The sequence below is a fragment of the Rhipicephalus microplus genome, unplaced genomic scaffold, assembly GCF_043290135.1.
Source record: "Rhipicephalus microplus isolate Deutch F79 unplaced genomic scaffold, USDA_Rmic scaffold_21, whole genome shotgun sequence".
NCBI classification, from domain to species: Eukaryota; Metazoa; Arthropoda; class Arachnida; order Ixodida; family Ixodidae; genus Rhipicephalus; species Rhipicephalus microplus.
In genome coordinates, this window is record NW_027464594.1 from 4,578,304 (window position 1) to 4,596,297 (window position 17,994).

The window sequence follows — 17,994 nt, forward strand, 5'->3', positions numbered from 1 at the left end:
TACAGGATAACCGCTGGTCATTAAGGGTAACTAACGGGATTCCCAGAGACGGAAAGCGGGTTAGGGGAAGACAGAAGGTTAGGTGGGCAGATGAGATTAAGGAGTTTGCGGGTATAAATTGGCAGCAGCAAGCACAGGACCGGGTTAACTGGCGGAACATGGGAGAGGCCTTTGTCCTGCAGTGGACGTAGTCAGGCTGATGATGATGATGATATGCTACCTTTAGATGCTACCTAAAGGTAGCATGTAGGGTAACTCTATGTGCTGTCACAAGGTGCAGAAAATTGACAGCCTACAAGGAGAAAGTGTACACATCATCGACCATGAGGCATTTTCTGATGTATGCCTCAATATAAACGTTCTGACGATGGCCTATTACGCCTTAATGGAAGATCGGCCAGCACTGGTTGGAGCGCCCGAAATTCACACGTGAATACGCAGCTCACATCACTGCGTTGTTCATTCTTTTTTTACTGCTCTAACGCGCATGCGTACTCGCATCAGCAGTACTGTTGCATTACTCGCGGCGCCTTAACGCGTACCGTGTCGGAATTTATATGCCCATAGATTGCCTGCAAATATTTACCAACCACGAAAAGGCGCATAAAATGCTTAGGCACACTACGCTGTTGTGCAAAATACATTTCGTGAAAAAAAAAATGGGAGTGCCTCCCTCCCCAACCCTCCCCCCCCCCCCCCCCCGTTTTTTTTTTTTTTTTGGTAAACTGCATTTTGCACCACAGTCTATAGTATTAAAGTAATGTAAGCACCAATGCCCCCCCCCCCCACTCTCGAAAAAAAAGTCCTTTTGGCGCTTATACTGGCTACAGTCTATATTTTCTTTAATATTTTTTCTCTTTCAGAAGCTACAGGTACACAGCGTACCGCCAGTTTGTGTGCATGGTATGGCATCGCCTGGGCAAACAAAACAGAAAGGTGCTGCCAAACTGTGTTGTTTCCACAATAAGAAACTCCTTCCCTTCTGAGGAGTACACAGGATTCAGGTACCCCGAATATTAAAGTGTGCTGAAATCGGCTCGTTGGGTACAAGAATTACAACCAATCCCCCTTGCTGAATATGGAATCTAATAAACACTTTTAAGTATGAAGGGTATACGTGTTAACTGTATCTCGAAAATTACTTGCAACCAGTATAACAGTGCACTCAACGTGAACTTCTGTATGCACGTGTCAGCAATCGGCTCAGGTGAAAGAGTATGTGCTAGACTTGTATTCTCTTTTAACAGTCCTGAACCTCTCTTTATTTGTAAACACGAACTTGCAAATACGTTGTCACACACAACAATTTGCAAGCATCATGCAGAGCTGACAACAGAATATAGAAACAGACAGGATCTCGACTTCTGCCCCGCTGCGGTGGTCTAGTGGCTAAGGTACTCGGCTGCTGACCCGCAGGTCGCGGGTTCAAATCCCGGCTGCGGCGGCTGCATTTCCAATGGAGGCGAAAATGTTGTAGGCCCGTGTACTCAGATTTGGGTGCACGTTAAAGAACCCCAGGTGGTCGAAATTTCCGTAGCCCTTCACTACGGCGTCTCTCATAATCATATGGTGGTTTCGGGACGTTAAACCCCACATATCAATCATCAATCAATCAATCATCGATCTCGACTTCTGTCAAACATCGCATAAAATCTGCGAGCACTTGAATGATATGTTTCTGCAAGGGCAATAAAAAGAGACATAACCAAAGCCACCATCAAGACAAGAAAGATGAGCTGAATAGCATTGTTCGGACATAATGCAATGCAACTCCAGGCACCTCCTAATCAGATGCACTCTGCAAATGTTGCCTTGCACAAAAACATGAAGTCACAGGAATAGCACAATCAACTCGATTTAACCTTACAAAAGCAAACATTTGCTAACAGACTAAGCAGAGTTATGCAAACTCCCTTCACCAGGGAATCAAAGCTCTGAAAATGTCTCAAGTAGTCTTGCAGTCTTTCATTATGCATGTGACAGTACTTTGGCTTGTACCTGTGGTCTTTACAGGCTCACAGATAGCAATATCATTGTGTTTAGTAGATTAGGTGTAAGTCTATCATTTTACAGAGGACACAGGAGACCAGGTGAAGTGTGGTTATCGTAAGCACATGAACCACATCTGTTCGAAATCGATACAAATTAACAAAAAGATGTTTTGCCAATGCATTTTCTTCTTTTGATGTTTTAAATACGGAGCGTTTCTCATTTGCACGATGTCTTGAGTCAGCGGCGATGTACACACTCTTACTGCGCATGCTAGAGCCTCGCGTATCTTGCCGCATGCTTGCATATCGTGTGAACTGTTTGCTTCCCCCCCCCCCTTCTCGCCTCGCAAGAGTGACGCAGGCAGCGTCTGCTAGTAAAAACCGACTGCTCGAGCTGAGCAGCCGTTCACTGGCCACCCCGTATATGTCAGCGTCACACCACTCATTGAGGGCAACGCTTTTCCTTCATTCTATAAATGAGAATAAGAGAAAATAACAATTAAGCATTTCCCAACCATATCCAATTACGCAACTTTCACGCGATATCCCCACCACTCTGCGACACAATTATTAGAGTTCCCCCAGTGGGAAGATGGGGGTGGAATTTTCGTTCCAATAAACACCAATGGTTGAGACCATTGAGACCAATGGTGTAACACCAAAGTAAGAACTGTCGCTAAAAAAGTACTTGAGTGTTTGCTGTACATTAAAACATAGTTTGTGGAATGTGTGTTTTTGTTTGGCAGCTCTAGCCACATGCTCTGGCAGTGCCCCTTATCACACAATTCTCAGCACATGACTTAAGGGGAATGAAGCTCTGTGCTCAGAACTTGCACATCAACTCTGGGCTGTCCAGAGGGCCCACGACGCGGCAATGAAACTCGGCCTACCCGTTCCGACGTGGGAGAGGCCCGCTGCTCTACCTTCTTGAGGTAGCGTTCCTCAGGACCTCAATAAAGTTCTGTGTCTGTCTGTTTCTCTATAGCGCCGTTCAGCACAGATGCACGAACATTGACATTTGGTGATACAACACCATCTCAGCGACTTACATCCATGATCAATGATTAAACAAAGCAGAGTGATAGATGTAATAGCTAAAGGTGAATGCCATCATAGAATGTGATGCGGAATCAAGAGGAGCGTCACTCATTCAATGAGAAACTTCAACTAAAGTCACCTACTCACAACATGTTAGAGAGTCATTGAACGTCACAGCGGAACTAGAGGAAAACTGAATGTGCATCATGTCTTTCCTGTAGCCCGGCCGCAATTTTCTTCGTGTGGGGAATGCTTTTACAATGCGTCGCAGAGATCTTTGGATATGAATGATTGTGATGAACGAGGTCAACACTTTACAACAATTGGGCTATGGTTGCCACCACGTGGTGTGTCATGGTGTTGCCAAAATTCAAGTTACGTACTGAAAACGCACTGAACGGGTGCGTTTACTCACTTGACCACTCCCACACGCTGACAACTTCCCACTAAACAAGTGCAACTGTGAGAGGAAAGTCATACATACAAAAGGCTCATTTGCAAAGCCTGCAGAGTGTGCAACTGCAGTGCAATTAATAGCGCGCCCAGCATCTCTTGTTGCGGAACTAGGCGTCCTGGGTTCGATTCTCGCTGATGGAACTTTTTTTCTTTGCCATGTGATCATGTCAACTTTTTTACTGCCACTACTGCGATAGAAATGCATCATTCTAGTCTTGGTGGACCCGGGCATAAAACACTTTTGTGTTAAAAGATGGACAGTCTGCATCCTGATGAGGGTGTCTCAATTTGTATGACACTGTATGGCTATATCATTGAAGTTGTAGAGCCTAGCGAGCCCATAGGATCATTTAGTAACAAAAGCAAACAAAGAGAAAGATGCCCCGTAAATGCAGATATAATCATGCCATATAAATATGGGCTCAACTTGGAGACTGCAAAGACTACAGGAGGGCATTTACAGTCAAAAATTGAATAGTTGCACACTTAGTTTAAGGAGGCTGCTAGTGTAGGTGATAATGTGTTTGTGTCTTCGTTGGAATTTGGCTAAAACAGCTCTGATCCGTGAACATTAGCATGAGTTCAAACCTCTGTACAAGTAGATGACTGACAGTGGGCCTGCAAAAGTGGATATCATCAAAATAGCACTGAGGTGATGAAAAGTATGAGCTTGAATGGAACGCAATGAAAAACGCACGTTTCGTTTCACAAGGTCAGTGAGTGGTTGAGTGATTGTGGCAAAATCTTTCATGAATTGTCTGAACTAAGCACACTCTGCATGCCTTTTTCCGACAGAGGTACAGGAAAATCTATGACTGCATGAAGTTAAAACATGTCTCTTCAAAATAATAAGACAATCTTGCTGCAAACGGTGGAAGTTACAGCTTGGAGTTCACGTCATCAGTGTTTCGCCCGTCTTATGGATGGCTGAATTCAATGTACAATACTCACGAATTGAAATGCAACATCAATATTTTTAGTAGAATTACTGGTTAGTGCAATTACTTTGGATAACCATCTTATGTCACAACAAATCTGGTGTGATGATCAGGGTGAACAGTGAAAATGCCTCAGACAGGCTGGCCGTCGTTTCAATAGGTGGACCTATCTTTATGAAAGGCGCAATCTTAATGTGCTGAAATTGGCTGTCTAAATGTATCTCTGATCTCAGTGCTCGAGTCAACATTAATTAGCTGTGAATTGTACTGTTTCAATCTGTGAGTACTGTACATTTGTCGCCAAAAATACAGCAAGAAAAGTTACTCCAAACTTTGTACAGTTGAAATAGTTCTTTGGTCACTGACGCGTTGCAAATCTTGACGCAAATCTTGACATGTGGGACTGCACAAGCACAGTCTTGTCGACAGCTCGCAGTGAACTTGACACATAAGGGGGTTCCACTGAAAGGCTGTCAGGAGTGCTTCCATTGAGTAACTCTTGAACAGCAAAAAGGAGTCTGCCCACATAGCCTGCGCAAACAAGTGGTTCACTTGATTATAGAAGAAGCAAGGAGAAAGGGTGGTTGCACCTCTTTATTATCAGAAACAACAGAAAGCAGACTCGGATTCTCCCTTTGACGACAGCCTCAAAATTCATGCCTACTTTATTATAGCTTTAAAGGGCCCTTTAGAGTAATACGGGTTTGATTACCAAAACGTGGCAATCCTTGCTTTAACTCTTTCCTTCGCTACCCTCTATTGGTATCCTCTCAAAGTCGCTTTGATCTTTTGTCGAGCGCCTCTCCGGTTGTATTTCCGTCCGTCATGCGAGTTTTTTTCTTTTTTTTTATGCCTCCTTCACCTAAACCTCCCCACTCCCCCCACAGACAATTTTTATGACTTCATATTTTTATACTCTCGTATACCTCTTCGTTTATCTTACTATTCTTCATTTTCACTGTCCTCTCAGTCACATTCCCTGGCGAGTGTATCGTTTATGATGTGTGGCGCTTTGTGGCGCAAGGGCCAATTGATGGCCAAAGAGTGCCATTTCGATGAGTAGAGATGCCGGCAATGATATGCCGCGTGGCTGTATAGGGGCCTTAAAATTCCTCACGATAATGCAGGTAAAAACATAAGTATTAAGATCATGACAGTGGCTTGATATGCATAGTAAAAAGGGTGACAAAGGTTTTGATAATAAAAACATGTAAAAATATTTGGCACTAGCACAAGTGCCTCATCAGCACCCTTGTGCCCGAGGGCTGCGAGGCAAGTGCTTTTAAATGTAGTCACTGCAGCAACAACCTCTCTTGAGAGGTCACGCTACGCAGTGCCTGGGTATATTACATGGTATAAACCGACATCTCTCAAATAAGCTAGCAATGATTTATGGGTGAAAAGCGGTTCCCTACCGACAAACATTGCGGGGTGTAATGGTATATGTTGTCAGTAGGGTAATGGAAAGTGTTGTCTTCTTAGAGTGTCTAATTGTTTACATTGGATTAAAACGTGAAGAACTGTTAATGCCTCACCACGTTTATCACACAGTGGTGGATCGCCACCGGACAAAAGATGAGTGTGTGTCGTGTATGTGTGTCCTATCCTGAGTCTTGTTAGTGTTACCTCTGTTAGACGTGATTTTGATACTGGTGGCCACTGGCCAAGGTGTGGCTTGATAACGTGTAGCTTGTTTTGTGTGTGTCTATCCCACTTGCTCTGCCAGTAGTCCCTGAGCTTTCGTTTGAGAGACGGCTTAAGATCAAGGGGCGGGATCGATATAGGTGTAGTGGCACTGATTTCGTGGACGGATGCAGCAAGCTGATCCGCCATCACGTTGCCTTGAATCTCTCGGTGGCCTGGCACCCAGCACACTACGACATGTTGGTTGAGTGTGTAGAGTGTGCATAAAATGGAGTAAAGTGAGACGAGGACAGGGTTTTTTTGTTTTTTAAGACTGTGCAGAGCCGTTACCACACTGAGGGAGTCTGTATAAATTACTGCTTTTTGTATTTGTAATTGTTTGATGTGTTTAGCTGCCACAAGTATCGCGTAAGCTTCCGCTGTGAAGATACTTGTGCCTGGATGTAGAGGGCCAGCATCCGAAAAGGAAGGGCCAACAGCAGCGTAGGACACAGAGGATTTGGACTTAGAGGCATCTGTAAAGAACTCAGGACGTGTGTATTTGTGTTGAAATTCCAGGAAGTATGTTTGGATATGGGCAATCGGCGCATGTTTAGTAACTTCTAGGAAAGACACATCGCAATCTATAGTCTGCCACTGCCACGGTGGCGGGTGTGCTACAGGAGCCATTAAACTGTGTTCAAGTGACACTCCAGTGTCCTCAGCTAGACCCTTCAGGCGAACTGAGAAGGGCTGCCTCATCGAAGGCCTGTTTTGAAACAGAATGGAGCTCGACAAACCAATAATAGTAGAGTATGAGGGGTGCTTCTTGTCTGCTTTCACCTTAAGAAAATAAACAAAGAACATGTAAGTTCTCTGCAGATGAAGCGACCACTCATTTGACTCAACGTAAAGGCTTTCTACGGGGCTGGTGCGAAAAGCACCCGTAGAAAGGCGGATGCCCAAATGGTGCACGGGGTCCAGCATCTTGAAAGCACTTTGAGTCGCAGAGTGATAAACAACGGCCCCATAATCTAAGCGGGTGCGAATGAGGCTTCTATACAAGTTCATGAGACATTGCCTGTCACTACCCCACGTAGTACGTGACAACACTTTTATAACATTCATGGCTTTTAAACATTTTGTTTTTAAATTCTTGATGTGCGGTACGAAGGTCAACTTGTTGTCCAAGATTAAGCCTAAGAATTTACGCTTCGCATTGACAGACAGACGTTGACCGTTCAGTTCAATGTCAGGTTCTGAGTGCACGCCTCTCTTTCGGAAAAACAAGACACAGGTGCTTTTTTCTGGGTTCAGCCGGAATCCGTTTTCCTCTGCCCATTCGGAGACCTTGTTTAAACCTAACTGAACCTGCCGCTCACACATTGCTAGGTTGCATAACTTAAAGCCAAGCTGGACGCCATCGACATATGTGGAATAAAACATATTGCGGGGGATGGACAGGTGCAAGGAATTCATTTTTATAATAAAAAGTGTACAACTAAGTACACCACCTTGTGATACTCCCGTTTCTTGCAAAAATGTTTGGGGGAGAATACTGCCCACACGGACACGGAATTTCCGATTGGAAAAGTAACTCTCGATTATGGAAAGCATTCTACCGCGCACACCCAGGTGAGACAAGTCTCTTAATATGCCAAAACGCCATGTTGTGTCGTAAGCCTTCCCGATATCAAGAAACACAGAGAGGAAGTATTGTTTGTGGACGAAAGCGTCTCGGATCTGTGCCTGGATACGCACCAGATGGTCGGTGGTGGTTCTACCCTCTCGAAACCCACATTGGTATTGGTCAAGCAGATTGTGTGTTTCAAGGAAATATAAAAGTCAGCGGTTTATCATTTTTTCAAAAAGTTTACAAAGGCAGCTGGTTAGTGCAATGGGCCTATAACTTGAAACTGAGGAAGGGTCCTTGCCCTGTTTCAAAATAGGGATAACAATAGCCTTTTTCCAGGAAGCAGGGATGGTGCCAGAAAGCCAGATAGCAATGTATAGAGACAGTAAAGTTTTTCGCGTTTTGAGCAGCAGGTTTTTCAACATTTCATACGTGACACGGTCGTTGCCTGGGGCAGAATTACTGCAGGAGTTTAGTGATGATTGTAGCTCAGCTAAGTTGAAAGGTTGGTTGTATGCCTCGTGATTTGTACACTTGTATTCTAGTTTCTGCTTTTCTATCTTTGCTTTATATCTTTGGAAAGCTTCAGTATAGTGTGACGAGCTAGACAGTTGCTCGTAGTGTGCACCGAGGAAGTTCGCCTGATCTTCCAGGCTGTCACCCTGTGTGTTTAAGAGTGGGAGTGAATGTACTTGTCTTCCTACTACCCTACGAACCATGTTCCAGACTTTAGCCTCTTGTGTATATGAATTTATCCCTGATAAAAACTTGTGCCAGCTTTCTCTTCTGGCCTGCCGACGCGTTCTCCTGCCTCGAGATTTTATTTTCTTAAAGCTTTCAAGGTTTTCCGCTGTCGGCGAGTTCCGCAGCAACCTCCATGCCCTGTTCTGTTCCTTTCGCGCATTCTGACACTCAGTGTTCCACCACGGGACGTGTCGTTTGCCGGGCAGTCCAGATGTTTGTGGAATGCACTTGGCTGCTGCGTCAGTAAGAAAAGCCGTGAAGTACTGCACAGCTTCATCTATGCCTAATCCGCATATGTCAGTCCAACTTAAGTGAGTAATCTTTTGAAATTGTTCCCAGTCGGCTTTGTTTACCAGCCATTTGGGAACATGTGGAGGGCATTCATATATTATTGGTCTACTCAAAACTAAAGGAAAATGGTCACTTCCATATGGATTATTTATGACTTTCCACTGAAGTAATGGTACAAGTGAAGGAGATGCGATACTGAGGTCTATGGAAGAGTAAGTTTTGTTGGCAAGGTTATAGTATGTTGCCTCTTTCCTATTCAACAGACAAGCACCTGATGAAATGAGGAATTGTTCAATGAGACGACCTCATGCATCACAGCGAGAGTCACCCCACAGACCATTATGTGCGTTCAGGTCCCCAAGGACCAGATAAGGTTCAGGTAGTTCGTCTATTAAAGACTGGAATTGAAGTTTTTCAAGACGGTGGTGCGGAGGTATGTACAAAGAGCAGACAGTGACAAGTTTGTTTAGAATAACTGCTCGGACAGCCACCGCCTCGAGGGAAGTTTGAAGGGGTGATTGTGTGCATGCTATACCTTGACTAACTATAACCGCTACACCACCGGATGATGGCATGGCATCATCTCTATCCTTTCGGAAGATTACGTAGTTACGTAAAAAGTTTGTATTTGTTTGTTTTAAGTGTGTCTCTTGTACACACAGCACTCTTGGATTGTGTTCATGGAGGAGTTCTTGTAAGTCCTCGAGGTTTCGAAGAAGGCCTCGGATGTTCCACTGTAATATTTCTGTCTGCATCTTTAAACAAGAAAGATGCTGCTGTGTGTACAAAGAGTATCCTGTGTTGGAGTTAGCTCGTTAATTCAGGTGGCAGGACGGTCGTCCGGCCCTGTTATTTTTTTTTATTTTTCTTGGTGCGCTCCAAGGAGCCGCGCCGCAGTTTTGGTACCAAGGGTACCGTTGTGTCAATTGCCTCCTCAGAGGCACTGGGTGCCCGCACATGCGAGCTGGTGGTTCGGATTTTAGGCCTCGCCTGGTGAGGGGAGGCCTTGAGACCAGAGGACCCTGGAGTCTCCGGCCTCAATTCGCTAGGAGGCGGAGTAGACTGAACTACTGCCGCCTTGGGGGCAGGCGCCACAGCCGACGGCTCGCTCTGCGCTGGCCGAAGGAGTGGCGAGGGCTGGTGCGGTGTTGCCCCCTGACACGCCGCATCAGCATATGTAGCGCCATAAAATGGCGACACTCTTCGTCTCGCTTCCTTGATTGTGATATTTTCTTTAATTTTCAATGTGATGATTTCTTTTTCTTTTTTCCAAAATGAGCAAGACCGTGAGTATGCGGCATGATTTCCACCACAGTTCACACAGTGTGATGGTTCTTCACAATTGTCAGAACTGTGGCCTGACACTCCACACTGTGCACAAGTTTGGTGACCACGACAGCTTTGTGAGCCGTATCCATACTTCTGGCATTTAAAACAACGACGTGGGTTAGGTATGTATGGTCTGATCGACGTCTTAGTGTACCCTGTTTGAATACTTTCTGGCAGATTACTGGAAGTGAACGTGAGTATTAGGTGTTTCGTTGGTGTTACCTTGTTGTCTCTTCTAATGATGATCCTTTGTACATTGGTCACATTCTGACTCTTCCACCCCTCCAGAAGTTCCTCTTCAGTCAAGCCGAGCAAATCAGCATCAGATACTACTCCACGGGTTGTGTTCATAGATCTGTGTGGCGTTACAGTGATGGGAGTGTCACCAAAAGTTGAAAGATTCTGTAGCTTTTCAAACTGTTCTTTTTCTCGAACTTCAAGGAGGAGGTCTCCGCTGGCCATTTTGGTAAATTTGTACCCGGCTCCAAGAGTTTCTGTGAGACATCTGGCTACTACAAAGGGGGATACAGTTCTGGCTTGCTTGCTGCTTATCTCACTATGTATAACATGAAAATGGGGGAAGTTTTCACTTGATCGGTTGAAAAATCCTAAGTCTTCGGTGCGTACACGCTTCAAGGCGGTACGATCACTTAATAAGGGAAATGCTCTATGCATGCCAGTTTAATTTTCTTCAGAAGCGTTGGCGGCCACCCACCACGGAGCCCAACGAGGGGACGCTACAAGTTCGCGGATGCTAAAACCTGCACACGCCAGCCGTACAACGCTCCTATAACCCAATGCGCCTAGACCAAGGTAGGCTATTTGCACAGGGTTAACCCTAGCCGCCAGGAAGTTTGGAAGTAGACAGAAGAGAGTAGAAGACAGGACAGATAAATAGCGAGAGATAAAGACCAAGATGTAGGGAGAGAGAGATAGGAAAAGGCGACTGCCGATTTCCCCTGGGTGGGTCAGCCCAGGGGTGTCGTCTACGTGAAGCCGGGGCCAAAGGGGTGTGTTGCCTCCGCCGGGGGGCCTTAAAGGTCCAATCACCCGGCGTCGACTCAACCCCCAGGATCCCCTTTTCCCCGGACACGGCAAAGCCACGCACGGCTAGGGGGAGGGAGCCAAAACCCCCCCATTAGCTTGGGTCCGTGGTGTCGCTACACACCAAACGCCTACTTGCGCAGGCACCCCTGCGGGCGAGTGTATCGTTTAACGTGTTTTCATGGGACAGACAGTTATTGTGCATTCTACACTCCATTTTCTATCTTTCCATCTTTTCCTAAAAAATCACTCCCCCTTCCCCTTCCACTCTCGCAAGGCATGCAGGCGCACGTGCGGTCTGTGTGTGCCTAAGAGAACATGCGCTGCAGCAAGGTGGCGCACGTACGCAACAAAATGAATAACGAGCGTGGACAGCTTTTGATATTGTAGTCATGCAACACAATTGAAACTCAGTGAAGTGATGAGTATTCTCAAGTTACTTTATTAAATCTCAAGAATGTTGTGTCTAACACAGACAATGAGCCGTTACATTTACCTTTCTTTCCGTTATTACATCAAGAAGTTCATAATGTTGCTTTTTCCCACCCCCTATATCATTACATTTTGTACTGATAGAAAATGAACATTATTATTATTACTATTACTATAACTGAAAATTAATTTCCTAAACCGATGTTTTCCACAAAGCAGCACCCTAAAACTATCATGGCATTGTGTTTGCCACTAACTTCCACTGTGTGTGTGAAAACGATGTGAGGGCGGCCTGAACATAGAGCCTTCCACGTCACCCTGGCATGGGAGGCCCTGTGTTGGCAATGCAGGCTAAGTAGACTGTCACACGAAGCTATGGCTGACTGTCAATGTGCAAAAAAAGGTAGAACAAAGGTAGCAGTTATGCAAGCAGAACAAGCAAGAAAGTTGCAAGTGGATGATAGCAATCTGTTGCATAAATCATGGAACAGCAAAACCAACCACTGTAACGTTGCTGGGACAGCATTTGCAGGAATAACAAACCTTTGCCCCCCCCCCCCCCCCCCCAGCACAATCTGGTACCAAAACAGGGATGGTGAGTGCTGTGTCCGTTCTTTAGAGCACAAGCGCAGCAAGCAGTTTTGTCAAATGAAATCAGGGTCGCAACAAAAGTGGCGAGATACTTTGATGCACAAGCGTACTAAAAAAAAATGGTTTTCTAAGATGAAATCGCTGCCTAGCTAGTTTTGTTCATTTGAATTGATGACAACATTGGGCCCTACGAATACCTGCCAGAGAATTGCCATTTCTTTGCTAGATTGGTAACCTCGTAAAATCTGGTTCTGTTACCGTTACTGACCGATGGAAGCCAGCAGTCATTTTTTGGGGGAAAAAAAAGAAAAAAAAAAACATGCTTGTCCCCTTAAGCAGGCCTTTGTTGTAGCACTGTAATGCACGTAATTTATCGATGAAAGCTTTCTGCTGAGCTCCTAAATAAGATTTGTATATTTTTACTGGTGCAAAAACATGTGCGTCCACGTGTAAACACACTGTAGAGCAAAGCGTCGTCAGCCACTAACCTTTCTTGACAAGACTTGTCAACTGTCCCACGTTTTATGGTGAACAGAATGAGAGAAAAAAAAATCATATGCGTATGAGGTGCAAACGGTGGTACTAAGTAATTGCCCAGATATGTGCGATTTCTACTATCTTTCTTCCTCTCTTTTTTTTTGTAGTATGCAGATCGCAAAGATGTAAGTTAAGTCACTCTAAAGCAGTGCGTAGCAGGCGGAACACGAGCTAACTTATTGCAAATTGTATCAGATCTGTGACGAGTGGAAGCCAGTAACAAAAGACCGTTTATTCAAACAAGGAACGCGTATATATATAGTATGCAGCATGATAACCACGTGTGGTCATTATCTAAGATTAGTTTCGTTGACAGTGGTGCATGCGTGCGCATAGCTTACAAGCATTGCTCGATCGATACAGCAAAGGCGTTATTTAGTGTAAAAGCATGAAGAGAGTCACCCAGGGCGAGCATATCCCTATGAAAGACAGTATGCGCTTTACTCGCAGGTAGCGTTAACGTTGCATAGGCGTCGTACACCTATTCTGTAGAGAAGATCGTAGATATTAACAGTAAGTAGTAGTCAACGCATTTTATCCCTCGACAATCGGCTCTGACCGCACGCAACGGAGCGCCGATGCGTGTATTTTTAAACGCATTGCCGACCGCTTATCCACACTTGCACTGGGACAGAGCTGTCACCTATAGCCGGACCTTGCCACGAATACAAATCACGCTTGTTGACTCAATTCTTCCATTTTCTGGCTTTATTTTTCTTCATTGTTAGTTATTGTTATGAATCTTACACTGCTCACTGATTGTCAGTGCTTTTAAATCATAATTTATTTACCATTTTCTGTGAGAGAAAAATAAAACATGCACACCTTCACTGTGGCTTCTGCAGGAAGACCACAAGTTTGGCATAATTGGCAGAGCTCTAGGAGGCACTCCTCATAAATAATAAACTTCCTGTTAGCACAAGCCTCACGTAATAACCTGTAATTGAAGAGTTTTCATACTAAATACACGACCATTCGCATTATTATTATTCACCTGTCTTTAAAAAAAACACTTGTGCTGAACACCACCAGTGGCCACTGTTTTTTAAATCCAAAAAAATTACCCCAATGCCATATAGTGTTTGAATGGTTGCAGCCTTTCATGAAGAATATGCAAGGTACGACATTTCTTCTCTGTGATGCATAAGCATTAAAAATCACGTTCCCACTTTTCTACAGCTTCAACAGAGCTACTCTAGGTCAGTAGTTAAGTACAGCTAGCTTTGAAGCAGCACAAACATTTAGGCCAGAAGGTATCGTTTGACTGAATGAATCGGTGGCACAACAGTGTGTGAGGCCCTTTTCACAAACATTCCTGCATGTTGCAGGATGGTCCAACTGGTCATTGTGTGAAAATGCGCGTGCAAGAGCAGAACACTAAGTACTAGTGAAAATTCCCATTTAGCCATACACTAAAGCTCGTGCAAATCTATACCTTTGTTTTGTGACAGCAACATTATTTTTTAGCATCAGAAAAGGCAGGCATGTAACATCATGAAAGAGCTTCACAATAAAAAAACTGGTGATATGTGCATCAGTGCCAGATTTATCAGTTTCTCACGCAATGACATATCCTTTTTAGTGTTGTAAATTTTCTAACATTTATGTACATGGTATTCTGCCCCTGGTACTTGTGGTTCTATATTTTTTTTGGTTGGGCAATGTTTATGGTGGGTGTCGTCATGGTCAGTTATATCATAGAAACTATCGTGAGTAGCGCAACTAAACAGAACACACAGCAAGTATCAGGTGAGCACAGGCACACACTAACAATTGATTTTATCGAAGGCAAATCCACACCTTTATACATCAACAAGCTGCACATGTGCACCACCACAACAACCAATATACATAAAAAATGAAGCAAGGCGCGAAAAAAAAATAAACTTTTAGCACTGTGCAGTGCAATAGAAGTGCCGCTTTTGCGCTTCTTACCAAGTTTCCTAATAAAAAATGCTTTAATGTTTCGCAAGCAGTTGTCTGTCTACTTCTACCTAGGATTTCGGCTCATTCTAAAATGCTAAATCAGCTCATTCATAGACCATAAAGAGAGGCATCGTTGTGGTTCTCCACATGCACAAGGTCACATATAGCCTGAAAAGAGTGGCTAGTAGGTTGAACAGGCCATTGGTTTTCTTGGCTGTTGTGGTGGTATTTGTTGTTGTGATGGCAAGCCTGTGCATCTTGTTGATCTATGATGGAGTGCATTTGCCTTCAATAAAATCAGTTAGTGTGTACACACCTGTTCCTTCATGTGTGTCCTGTTTAGTTGTGCTACTCAAGATGATGTGGTGTTTATGTGAAAACACCAACTCGTTCAACAGTCCACTATTTTACAGTTAGATCACCTCTTATACATTCTGGTGATACACCGTAAGCTCGGTAATTTTCTACTAACGTGCGGTTTTTCTAAACACAATTTTATTTGGGAGTATGCCCAATTGTCCTTTTCTATTCTTTTTATTGTCTGTAATAATGTTGTACTACACATTTATGAAAAGGAGTTGGTTTTCAATGTAAGCATCACAAGCAACAAGTAGCACCCAGAAAAATTATCTTGAAGTGTTGGTTTGTGTTAAGCTAATTAACTGGTTTCTTAGTATATGTATTAAAACGTGGAGTAGCTTGCACAGTTGCAAAGAATTCAACAATCACCTGTACACCTCGGGGAATTCCAAATTCAGTCTTTCATGCTGGCAGTAGCAGCATAATTAAATTACACGCATTTCCCACAGGACTGTGAAACTTGCTGAAACTTTGCTTCACAGCCACATGAACAAAGCGATTGTAGCATCACTTACACTTCAGAGCTGTTCCGACTCAGGCTCATAGGTCTCGTCCTAGGAATCATCCTTGTACGTTAGAGATGGCTCTGAAAATGGCTCCGAACACACAAGCAGTGGCTCTTGGCGTGGCCAGGAGGTCCTCTGACGGATTTCTTCCGACAATAAAATTTCTGGAAGCTCCAGGTCTGTCTGACATCCTGGAAGCACAACAATAATACTGGCACTAAGCCTGAATATATTATATAAAAGCCCATAGTGCTTATATGAAGCAAAAGGTGCAATGAAAATAGTGAACTATGATATACATACAGACACAGAAGTACCATAATAATAACATGCGGGGTTTTGTTAGCCGAAACAACAATATGATTACGGGGAGGGAGGATAAGCTTCAAAATCCACAAATCCCTGATGATGAATTACCCTGCACTTAATTCTGAGGAAATGGGCCTCTAGCATTTTACCTTTAGAGCTGCAATGATGATGCTGTAAAAACTGTTCATTCAGTTAATACAGCCAGTAACGAGACCAAGTGAACATTCCTGTTTACACGTATGTGACAGCAAAAGAAATAAAAAGGTAGCAAGACAAGCAAATTGTGCGAAGGTATAGTGTTACAAGAGCTCAGCCCAACAGTTGCAGGAAAGTTATAGTTACAAGAAGCCAGATAAAATGTTCATGCTCTTAAGCACAAGAAATGAACAAACAGATGGGCAGAATGCAAAACACATCTGATGCGTTGTAGAGAATGCATAGCACAGCCACTCTTGCCGTGTTCTCTTCATTTCTTCATGATAAGCAGTCAATACACACACAGATACTGCTCAAAGCTACAAACATTTCCAGGGAATGTATAATCACTGAAATTTCAGAAATACTAGCCTTTTCCACAGCTGGAACACCGTGATTACTCACCTACATTGCTAATTGTTGGCCTTGTCTGAACACCTGTTGAACTTGATGCGTGTTTGTGAGACACCTGTGTATACTTCTCTTCAACATCGCATTGTGTGTGGACATTTGCAATGTGACAGCCTGTACAAAATAGGTGAAATGTTGACATTTCATAGCAGCTTTGATTGAATAATTTACTCAGAGTGATTAATCTCAATGATTACTAAAAACAAAGATACAATCGATTTTTTTATATGAAATGACGATTTTTTATATATTGCCTAGTGTTCTTGCTGGCCCCGTTAGTATTTCAATCTGGAAACAAATCAGTTCAATAATGTTTCGTGCATGGTAGTGAGCATTCCATAGGAAATACTTGGTGAACAATGTTTCCAGCTGATATCAACTGCACAAGAGAACAAAAGTTACATTTATGCCCATTTATACGCCGTACTTGCCATGCCAAAAAAATAGCTCAGTTCCGCATGCTCAGGCGCACCGCAGAATTCACAAAAAAGGAATAAACCCAAGAAACGTACCCCATCGTCATAAAATAGGCGCGATTATTTGCCTTCAGAACAAGACAGCTGGCTATCCCTTGCCAAGAATCACAGAAGTGGTAGCTAAGGCTACTTTCCGACGAGTGGAATATAAAGCACACCTGAAATTGTAGTGACATTGTCGCTGACTGCGCAATGGTCAGTCGACAGTTGTACAGGGATGTCAGGCTCGTTATCTCTGTCCGAGCACGTCTGCGTGGAAAAAGACACATCATTCGCTGCACTCTTGGATTGCATGTAAGCTGTGCGCACGAACCTCGGGTCGCGGTCGCTTAGGCAGTCTCGTATCACTCTGCCCAGGAGTGGGGAATCTGTGGATTACGACCTTCTTTCTGTGAACGTGACGAATGCCCGGTACAGCATCAGACTTGAGGATTGCAATAGGTTTTTTCAGACGACCGATGTCCGCCAAGTCCAGTGTCGTTGGCATGAAACATTGGGCCTCGAAATGTAGCCCACAAATACGACTGTTCTGCACGGGATCCCAGTTCACGCGTCCACACGCGCGCACGAACTCGATCCACTTCTGCCGCCGTGGCCCTTCGCGGGGAAAGGCATGTAGCGATACGCCTGATCCGCTCTTCGACGGACAGGTAAAAACAGCGCACACGGCTTTCGGCATTGGCGTGCGACTGCAGCCCCGACAGCATAACGAAATAAAGAAGTCCTTACGAACAGCAAACCGGAACGCAGTCTAACCAAACCCAAAACTTTCAATGCGTGCGCTGATGCAACGGACTAGCGAGCAGCCGCCGAACAGTCTGCTGAAGCGCACACGGCGGGGAAAAAAAATGGCGGCTATGACGACACCATAACTTGTTGCGGCGTGGTCACGTGGCACGGAAGTAGAGGGTCACCTCGGGGTCATCTTCGAAGATGTCTATCGCTCACGCAAATTTCATAATTGATTTAAAATACCTTGCAAGCTATATTGGCTGTTAATATCTTGCAGATGATACACTAATGTTCTCGAGAATCGACCCCGCAGGCTATCTCGGCGCCAAAATTTTCTGTCAGTACCCCTTTAAGCAAAATTTTAGCGTATGGTTTCAGTCCCAGTCAAGATCGGATCAGAGGAAACGGGACTTAAGCGCTGGCACTCGTGCT

At 44.3% G+C, this 17,994-nt stretch overlaps 1 protein-coding gene across 2 annotated transcripts; it reads right to left on the reverse strand.

The window, feature by feature from the left end:
- Positions 1-1,597: 1,597 nt before the first annotated feature.
- On the reverse strand, positions 1,598-17,660 carry LOC119173936 (uncharacterized). Of its 2 annotated transcripts, none has more exons than XM_075883859.1 (5): positions 17,144-17,660; positions 16,989-17,079; positions 16,349-16,468; positions 15,449-15,630; positions 1,598-4,954 (listed from the first exon to the last, which is right to left on the reverse strand). In XM_075883859.1, the coding sequence occupies exons 1-4, from the start codon at positions 17,507-17,509 to the stop codon at positions 15,488-15,490; spliced, it is 720 nt and encodes a 239-aa protein (XP_075739974.1). In that variant the 5' UTR covers positions 17,510-17,660; the 3' UTR covers positions 1,598-4,954; positions 15,449-15,487. The 2 variants fall into 2 exon arrangements, with proteins under 2 accessions (XP_075739974.1, XP_075739975.1); XM_075883860.1 differs by lacking the exon at positions 1,598-4,954 and adding an exon at positions 13,407-13,584.
- Positions 17,661-17,994: the final 334 nt, after the last annotated feature.

Excerpts from the sequence above, each read along its gene's own strand:
- LOC119173936 (XM_075883859.1), bottom strand. The coding sequence starts at position 17,509 with ATGCCGAAAGCCGTGTGCGCTGTTTTTACCTGTCCGTCGAAGAGCGGA. Across the intron at positions 17,080-17,143 it reads CTAAGCGACCGCGACCCGAG|ACGTGCTCGGACAGAGATAA; the intron begins GTTCGTGCGCAC and ends TTTTCCACGCAG. Across the intron at positions 15,631-16,348 it reads GCCAACAATTAGCAATGTAG|GATGTCAGACAGACCTGGAG; the intron begins GTGAGTAATCAC and ends TTGTGCTTCCAG.